The sequence below is a fragment of the Colobus angolensis genome, unplaced genomic scaffold (genome assembly GCF_000951035.1).
Source record: "Colobus angolensis palliatus isolate OR3802 unplaced genomic scaffold, Cang.pa_1.0 Scaffold140, whole genome shotgun sequence".
NCBI classification, from domain to species: domain Eukaryota; kingdom Metazoa; phylum Chordata; class Mammalia; order Primates; family Cercopithecidae; genus Colobus; species Colobus angolensis.
This window is the reverse complement of record NW_012114489.1, coordinates 1,748,361-1,757,666: the sequence shown is the minus strand read 5'-3', so window position 1 is coordinate 1,757,666 and position 9,306 is coordinate 1,748,361. Positions and strand designations below refer to the sequence as shown.

Below are 9,306 nucleotides of genomic sequence, written 5' to 3'. Positions count from 1 at the left end.
GAGATGTAATCTTGCCCTGTCGCCCAGGCTGGAATGCAGTGGCGTGATCATGGCTCACTGCAACCTCCGCCTCCCGGGTTCATGTGAGCCGAGTTCGCGCCACTGCACTCCAGCCTGAGCAAGAAAAGCGAAACTCTGTCTCAAAACAAACAAAACAAAGATGGCACTAGTCAAGGAAACAGAATTCTGGGAGCAGACATGGACACCTGTAGACTCAGAGGAAGGCCTTGTCTGTCACAGTCAGGGAGAAAGTTAATTCACTCCTAGCAGGAGAAGGTGGCTGGTTTCCCAGGGCATGGCAGTTCCATCAGTTGCTGGTGAGCAGCCACTTGCTTCAACGAACCGTGATGAGCAGCATCCATTCTAGGTCCTCCTGGGTCCCCAGTGGAAAGGAGACTCACAGGAAGGGGTAGAGTGGGTCAAAGCCATTAATAAATGATTAGATTTCTTCTGAATTGTTTCTTCAGCATTTCTGTAAAAAAGACTCTACTTTCTTTCCCTAGAAAGACTACTCTGGAATGTAAGCAGTTGATGATCTTGGACTCTGGTTTTCCATGTTTATCATTGTTTGTTGTTTCTTTTCAGATAATTTCCCTGTAACATGTTTTCTTACTTGCCCGGTGACTTCAAACTTTATAGATTTGCTTTATAGTTCAGTTTTTAAAAAGGTGTCTTTGTAATTGAGTTCAGCTAGTAGTGGGCTAATGCTGTGGTGTTTCAGCTGCTTCTTTTTTTTTTTTTTTTGAGACAGAATCTTACACTGTTGCCTGGGCTGGAGGGCAATGGTGCAATCTCTGCTAACTGCAACCTCCGCCTCCCGGGTTCAAGTGATTCTCCTGCCTCAGCCCCCTGAGTAGCTGGGATTACATGGGCCTGCCACCACGCCTGGCTAATTTTTTGTATTTTTAGTAGAGATGGGGTTTCACTATGTTGGCCATGCTGATCTCGAACTCATGACCTCATGATCTGCCTGCCTTGGCCTCCCAAAGTGCTGGATTACAGGTGTATGCCACTGCTCCCAGTCGGTGTTTCAGCTTCTGAATTTTAAAGTTGGCTGGGTGCAGGCTGACGCCTGTAATCCCAGCTCTTTGGGAGGCCAAGGTGGGAGGATCACTTGAGGCCAGGAGTTGGAGACCAGCCTGGGCAATGTAGCGAGACCTCATCTCTACAAAAAAAATTTTTTTAAAAGAGGAAAAGCTGGGCATGGCGGTGCGTTCCTGTGGTCTAGCTACTTGGGATGCTGAGGCAGGAGGATTGCTTGAGCCCGGAAGGTCAAGGCTGCAGTAAGTTGTGATCATACCATTGCACTCCAGCCCGGGCAATGGAGTGAGAACCTGTCTCAAGAAAAAATAAAATTAAATTAAAATTAAAATAAATAAAATTTACACTTAAGGGACTTCTCTAAAGTGGATACGCTTAACGCAGCTCAAGACACTTTGCTTAGCCACACCCCCACGGGAAACAGCAGTGACTAACATTTAGCAATGAACGAAAGTTTAACTAAGCTATGCTACCTCAAAAACTTCATAAAAGCCTTCGTCTTCACAACACTGGGCCTTTAAGGCTAAGTTCTAAGAAAGAAGAGAAAACAAAGACTTATATTGTAACTTGGTGGTTAATTTAATTCATTCATATATTTAACCACAGTCAGCGTGTAGTTGTTTTCCTCTAAGAGGCTCACTTTCCAAAACACAATTTGCAAAATATCTTACTTCTCCACAAGGCTCTTTGGGTTTGGTTACCCTTTTATTTTTGCCAGAGTTTCTCTTATGTAGTTACTTGCCTGCCTAAGGCCCCTGGTTGATAATTGACTCTGTAAGCCCGTTTTCGTGGCATGCTCTCTGAGTCACCAATAAATCCCAAAGCCCTCCTGTATTAAATATAATACAGGGCTACATCTTTATATATGGCTACCTTCTAATCTAGGAAGCCATAAGAGATGCTGATACAAAGGATTGCAGGACAACCTTCCCTTCGACTGAGGAGCTCAGTATGGATTTCCTGGAGAACTCCGAGAGATACAGAGCATTGTTTTCGGGTATCTGACTTCTTTTGGAAAACATTTATCTTGGACATTAGTCTACAGTGGTTCTTATCAGCTACCATTTTCATTATTGTGGAAATTAGTCAGTTTAGGAATTTGGGCCAATGCAATGAATAGTGAAAGGAGTTCACATATCTAAGGGGAAATGGTCTTTTCTTTTTCATTTCAGTCCTTAAGAAAGCATTTGTTTACTTCTTTACCCCCTGGCAGTTTTAAGGGCTATTGTTTCTCTGCTCTAAAAATCCATTGTATTAACACAGGACTACAAATTCACCCTCCAAATAAGATGTTAATTTATCTGATTTATACTTGTGTCCAACTGGAGCTTTTGTTTGCAAGTTTCTTGTAAAAATGTGTACTTTTTCAGTACACATAAGGGACACTAATTTCAGTGATCCATTTTGCCTTCAAAATTATCTTGGCCAGGTGCTATGGCTCACACCTGTAATCCCAACACTTTGGGAGACCGAGGCAGGAGGATTTGAGACCAGCCTGGGCAACTTAGCGAGACCCTGTCTCTATTAAAAATCAAAAAAATTAACCGGGCATAGTGGCATGCACCTGTAGTCCCAACTACTTTTGGGAGGCTGAGATGGGGAAATTGCTTGAACCCAGGAAGATAAGGCTGCAGTGAGCTGTGATCACACCACAGCACTGCAGCCTGGGCGAAAGAGTGAGACCTTGGCTCTATTAAAAAAAAAAAAAAAAAAAGTCTTGTGTTGCATGAGGTTTTGGGGGACAAGATGTTTTTTCTTGATTTTCAATGTTTCATAATCCCACCTCCACATTTTACTTGTGTAATGATGAGTTTATTCATTGAGTGAGACTTTGGCTCTATTAAAAAAAAAAAGTTTTACGTAGCATGAGGTTTTTTAGGGACATTTTTTCTTGATTTTCAATGTTTCATAATCTCATCTCCACATTTTACTTGTGTAATGATGGGTTTATTCATTGTGGGCCTCAGTTTCTAACTTGGTTTTCAGCTCTTGAAAATTCCATCAGATGCAGTGTATAGTGTCATCAATGTAAAAAGCTATGTTTTACCAGGCGCTGTGGCTGACCCTTGTAATCCCAGCACCTTGGGAGGCTGAGGTGGGTGGATCACTTGAGGTTGGGGAGCAGAGGTTGCAGTGAGCTGAGATCACTCTACTGCACTCCAGCCTGAGCAACAGTGAGACTGTGTCTCAAAAAAAAAAAAAAGTCATGTTTTACATGTTGCTATGTATAAAACCTTGATAGTCAACTGGTCAACTGGCTTCTATCCAGACTGTTAATGCTAGCATAACACATGACCATAAGAACTTTAAATTGGGTTAAAAACTATTTTGAGCAATTCTATTTATCCAATGGCATTTGTGGGTCATTTTTGTCTTCAACAGCAAGAAAAATGTGTAAGAAATAAAGAATTAGTAAAAATGCTTACACCAAACAATTAAATCAAAGAGTAGTTTATTAAAAAAGAATCAAAACAGAAACTCTAAGTACCAGTGTGTACATTGTACACATTTAAATGACTCACGAGAATGAAGTTTTTTTTCAAATATATTAAGATCACACCACCTTGCTGTTTATCGAAAGATATTCAAGGAGAAATATCTGACTCTCCAAACTGCATCTGAGATTGCCACTTTAAACAGACCTCATTTCAAACATGCAACAACGCCACTGGTAATAAAGCTTTGGAATGGGTGCTCATTCTATTATTTCACTACAAACAGCATAGAAAGCAAGATAAGTTGGGAATTTATTCTAAAATAGAATGGAGGTTGTCATCATCTACACCAGCACTCCTCACTCCTCTGTTGCCATTTTTAGCAAGTACTGCTTGTCGATCTTGAACAGTCTCCAACCCTCTTCACTGGACAGATCAGAAGCACCTCTTCTTTTGTAGAAGTTGATGGATGGCTCATTCCATTCCGCTACCAAGAAGTGCATGCTGCTGCAGCGACACTTCATTGCAACCTATTATGAGAGAGTAAAACACAAACTCAGTGACATTTCAGCCTGCTTTCAAGACCCAATTTTTATTCCATCATTAAAATAATCCAGTAAACTTACAAATTTGGAAACCAAAAACTAAGACATACCCGGCTTAGATTCTTCAGAATTTCTGATCCTATGCCAAAGCCTAAAAATAAAAAGTACAATTTAAAAAGTCATTGTAAGGATTTATATAACCCTGAACTCTCTTCAGACCCTCTGCTCCGAACTCAATCGTACCTCTATAATCACTCATCACGAAGAAGTCCTCAAGATACAATAACTTGCCAATCCACGGGTCATAGGTAAAATAGTACATGGCAAAACCAACGATGCTGTGTCCTGTAATAAGAGTATCACATGAGATGTGGAGAAGGAAAACATTTCATACAAGTTGCAGCTGCAGAATCAGAGGCCTATCATAGGTTTTAAAAAACATACATGCATGTATTATAGAAACAAGTAGCCACGACTGTCTCATGATTTTTATGTGAGTGCAGTCCAGGCCACTGCTGGATGATCTCACTGTTCTGAAAACATGTATTTGCAAAAAGCACACATCAGAACTCACTGAAGTCAGGCTACAACTGCGGACTGGCCACTCTGCAGTCTGCTGGAAGCTCACACTCAGGAAGCGAGAACACTTTCATTACTTGCCAGAGCAAAATTGCTATGGTTTTAAACTCGACACACACATTATTCACATCCTACTGGTATACTGGTATGTTGACTTGGGAAGAAGTCAGGTTTACACGGCAGTTCAGAATAGTAAATATTTGGAAGTTTACAAACTCTTGCTTCCTTAAAGGTCAGAACATCAGGCCAAAGTACAACGTTTAATTTCAGAACTTGCCTTCCAATTTACACATTTTCAATTTGCTCTCCCCATTTGTTGAGTCAGAAGAAGCAGCACTACCCAGAAACAGGTATTACATAACATGCACATTACTTTAAAAAGTACTCATCCTGTGTTTTCTGCTCATTTCTTCTAGCCTGAGGGACAGACGTCAGAAAAAAAGCAACCACCCAAACAACTTCTCCTTTTAGCTGAGCTGTCTTCTGACCAATCAACAGGGACCAGCCAAAAAAAAAAAAAAAAAAAAAAAAATGCATCTGACACCCTCTTAACAGGTGTCTACTATTCCAAATGGAGGCAAAGGTTTCAAATTAAACTTTCTAGCCATTTTATATTCCTTAGCAAACAGACAGGAAGCGAGTATCATAGTGGGTTTCTGATCTACCGTGTTTGAAGTGTGTGATAATAGGACCTTACCTCATTTATCATGATCATCTACTTTATTGTGTAAAGGATCTTTTAGTTACCTCCCCGCCCATCCATGTACACGGAAGGGCCATGTACATGGCGAAGCTAGAGACTGTAACCTGAAGATTGGGACAAATTAAAGAAAAAAATGTGATTTAACACAATTACAAAAACTGTTACGTTAGGGTCAAACAAGAACCATTTTATGAAACTGAATTACAACAAATGACATTATACCTAACTCTTCCGGGTCTCCACAGCACTTATACTTACTTAAGCAGCTTAAACTCTTCCGAGTCTCCACAGCACTCTGATACTTACTTAAACAGCTCTTTTAACCTGCCCTAGTATTCTCAAGTGCAGCATATCTAATTTTTTTTTTGCTCAGTAGTTTGAACACTTGCTGGCTATTTTTTCTGTCCAAGTTCTCAGTAACTTCGGCCTGTGTAGTCAGTGGTTCTACACAGCCGACACTACTTCTTACATAACACTCGGTGTCTCTGGCTTCTGTAAAGGGAGAGGGGTTACCTTCCGGAGTCCAGTGCTCTTTGGGCACTTCTGCAACCAGGCAGTGGTAAAAGGGGTGCTCTCCAAAACCATCTTCTAGCAGATCTGCAAGGGGGAGCAGGGACGGTAATGGCCTCGGCGAAGGTGACAGGCACCGAACGCTTGTCCCCCGCCCCGCCACTGTTGAATTACCTTTTTCAGTTAAGATTACTTGTTCTTCCATGTATTCATATTTAGCCAGCTCCTGGGGGGATGCACATAGGAGAGAGAAAAGCAGAAAACAAAATGAGGCTCCGGCCCCGCCAGCTCAGAGGAAGGGAATGGGGAGGGCGGGGCGGGGTAGCGGCCGGGCCTGGGATGGGCGCAGAAAGGGGAACGGGCTGGGCTCTCACACCCGCCCAGACCTCAAGACGCGAATCACCCCACCCCGGGAAACGGAACCACCTCCACCCTACGCCCCGGGAGGAGCTCGGGCTCTCCGCTACCTTGATCAGCCGCAGTATGTCACTGCAGTCGGCGGCAGTGGCTGGGCGGATCACGAATTTAGCCATTTTCGTCTTTTGCTTTTCTTCCCTTTGCGGACCAGGCCCCTGTACTTGAATAGTAGGAGGAGGTGGTTCCTCATTCGTCTCCCGGGAGCGTCCTCTTCTCAGTCAGGCTGGCACCATGACCCAGGGAACCTCGGCGAGTGACTGATAAACCTCAGTCGACTTGCGACTCAGAGCTGCGCACTTGAACGTGGGGCCGGCTCGGCTTTTAAGCGCAAAGAAGCCCCGCCTCGGGCCGTGAGGTGGGGACCTCTCATCCAATGAGGCCGCCGCCCCGGGGCGCATCGTTTCCTCTCCCAGGCACCACCCTCTCTTCCGGGCGCCCGTGTGAACCCGGAGGACAAAAGTTGGGGCCGCGGGGCGCGCTGTGGGATTCACTAGCGGCGCCCTCTAGTGGCGCTTCGCGGAGCCTTGGCGGAAACCCTACTGGGAGCCGGTGTGTCCCCCAGTAACCTTTGCAAATGAAAGAGGGGAATTCCCTCTGCGGCCCCCCGACAAGTGACCTTTCTCTTTTCTCCTTGGCCAGTCAGGGAAGCAAACTCAGGAACCCTGGACGTAGGATATGGGAGGAAGATTAAAGCGGCAGTTCTCAAAGTGTGATCCGGGAGACCCTGCAGATCCCAAGATCCTTTGTAGAGTTTCGGTGGCAGAACTAGTTTTAGAATAATAGACGTCATTTGCCTTTTAAACTCACAATGGAATTTTCCAGAGGCGACCTGATGTCTAATGATGACACTGCTCTTATGACCAAAGGAATGTGAGCTCGTATATTCTTGCGGTTTTTAGAATTTTCTAAGGTAGGTTATTTGGATTTCCCAATTATCTTTTTTCTTTATACTTGTAGTTTCTAGAGTTGACAGCATTTTTTTTTCTCACTTTTCTAACCTTCTTATACCTTCTTAAATCTCTGATCTTCCTTGACATTTGATCTTGACACCTTTCCTTCTGCCCGAGTACATTCTTCATAATTTGCTTTAGTAAAGATCTGCTTTGTTGGCCGGGCGCGGTGGCTCAAGCCTGTAATCCCAGCACTTTGGGAGGCCGAGACGGGCGGATCACGAGGTCAGGAGATCGAGACCATCCTGGCTAACATGGTGAAACCCCGTCTCTACTAAAAAATACAAAAAAAACTAGCCGGGCGAGGTGGCAGGCGCCTGTAGTCCCAGCTTACTTGGGAGGCTGAGGCAGGAGAATGGCGTGAACCCGGGAGGCGGAGCTTGCGGTGAGCTGAGATCCGGCCACTACACTCCAGCCTGGGCGACAGAGCGAGACTCCGTCTCAATAAAAAAAAAAAAAAAAAGATCTGCTTTTACTAAACTTTCTCAGTTTTGCTTATCTGAATGTGTCTTTAATTCATCTTATAATTCTTTTTTTCAGACTAGTCAAGTGCAGTAGTGAGAGTAAAATAAGGAGTTTGATCTGTAACTGACTGTGAACAATCAACTGAGATAACTCACTACCTTTGGACCAGCCCATCTTACAATTCTTGAAGGGTTTATTTCACTGTTTATAGATTTTTGAGGTTCAGAAGTTTTCCTCTTTCAGCACATTGATGTTATCTGTCTTCTGACTTCGGTTGCTGTTGAAAGTTGTTGTAATCCCTACTTGCTCCATCCTCTATGCTTCATTTCCTTTAACTTTTTTTTGAAATAATTATACATTTACAGAATATGTGATGATGTCATTGCTCTGGTGAGGAAAAAATATGTGCTTGTGTATTCCTATGCTTTTTACAATTTTTGAAGGTAAGGTCTTTGGATTCCTTGATAAGTATTTTCTTTCTTTCTTTTTTTTTTTTTTTTGGTAGAGACAGGGTCCTACTGTGTTGCTCAGTCTGGTGTCATCACCTCAGTTCAAGTGCTCCTCCCACCTCGGCCTCCCAAAGTGCTGGGATTACAGGTGTGAGCCACCGCAACTGGCTGGATTTTTATATTTTTAGTAGAGACATGGTTTCACCATGTTGGCCAGGATGTTCTCGATCTCCTGATCAAGTGCTCCTCCCACCTCGGCCTCCCAAAGTGCTGGGATTACAGGTGTGAGCCACCGCAACTGGCTGGATTCCTTGACAAGTTTTAAATGTTCTGAAACCAGAGTGTTTGGGAACATTTGGATTCGAGTATAGCTACTCCTGTATTGTACCTCCTGGCCCACGTATTCAAGCCTTTGTGGAATGAAATGACTTTTCTTTTACAACTTTACCTTTCCCAGACAGATCCTGCTGAAGGCCTTACTTCGACAGCCCTGCCTGGGTTCAGAAATGAGTCAGAGGATGATTTTCACAGTGATGAAAAGCATAAAAGGGGCCTGCAGTGGTGTCTGCAGTCTGTAGAAGGAGAGATCAGACTATCACCAACAAACCACCCGTAACATTCAACAAGTGATTCTCTGCCTTTGCTGGCAACATTCTGTATGTAGAAAAGAAAACAGAAGTAGATCCTCTGTTACCCTTCCTGCCCTAGGGGGATTCCACGGTTAGAGAGTCACCCTGGGAGTTTATGAAACTCAAATGTCTTTCTCAAAGATCTTTAAAAATCACTTTGATTCTCAACTGCCTAAGTTACAGCTACTAGTCTTTCCTGACAGTGTTGGCTAGACCTTATGGATGACCAGATGGCTTTTTCCTCCTCTGCTTCTGTCTAAAATGTCAGGACTTAGAAGAGCTTGTTATACATTTCAGTAATGTATACCGGTAACAGTAAATTAGACCGCTATGACTAAGCACTAGTTATAGCTGCGTAACTAAAGCAAAACCAAAGCCATCTTCTGTTTGGGTTGCTTAATTTAATAGAATAGTGATTGTTTTGGCCAGGCGTGGTGGCTCACGCCTGTAATCCCAGCACTTTGGGAGGCCGAGGCAGGCAGATCACAAGGTCAGGGGGTCAGGAGTTCGAGACCAACCTGGCCAATATGGTAAAACCCCATCTCTACTAAAAATAATTTTTAAAAATTGGGCATGGTGGTGT

The 9,306-nt window shown here is 43.5% G+C and overlaps 1 protein-coding gene across 5 annotated transcripts in view; it reads right to left on the bottom strand.

The window, feature by feature from the left end:
* SAT1 (spermidine/spermine N1-acetyltransferase 1) overlaps positions 1 to 6,548 on the bottom strand; it is a 9,643-nt gene extending 3,095 nt beyond the window's left edge. Inside the window, exons 1-7 of one of the 5 annotated variants that reach the window (XM_011935111.1) lie at positions 6,476 to 6,525; positions 6,281 to 6,321; positions 5,988 to 6,039; positions 5,817 to 5,900; positions 4,265 to 4,366; positions 4,132 to 4,172; positions 3,477 to 4,006 (exon numbers count right to left, since the gene is read on the bottom strand). In XM_011935111.1, coding sequence (XP_011790501.1) covers positions 3,836 to 4,006; positions 4,132 to 4,172; positions 4,265 to 4,366; positions 5,817 to 5,900; positions 5,988 to 6,018 — 429 coding nt within the window. In that variant the 5' untranslated portion in view covers positions 6,019 to 6,039; positions 6,281 to 6,321; positions 6,476 to 6,525 and the 3' untranslated portion in view covers positions 3,477 to 3,835. Of the gene's footprint in view, positions 1 to 3,476; positions 4,007 to 4,131; positions 4,173 to 4,264; positions 4,367 to 5,816; positions 5,901 to 5,987; positions 6,040 to 6,280 lie in introns of those variants that run through there. The other 4 variants (XM_011935108.1, XM_011935107.1, XM_011935109.1 and 1 more) reach the window with 4 other exon arrangements.
* Between the last annotated feature and the right edge of the window lie 2,758 nt (positions 6,549 to 9,306).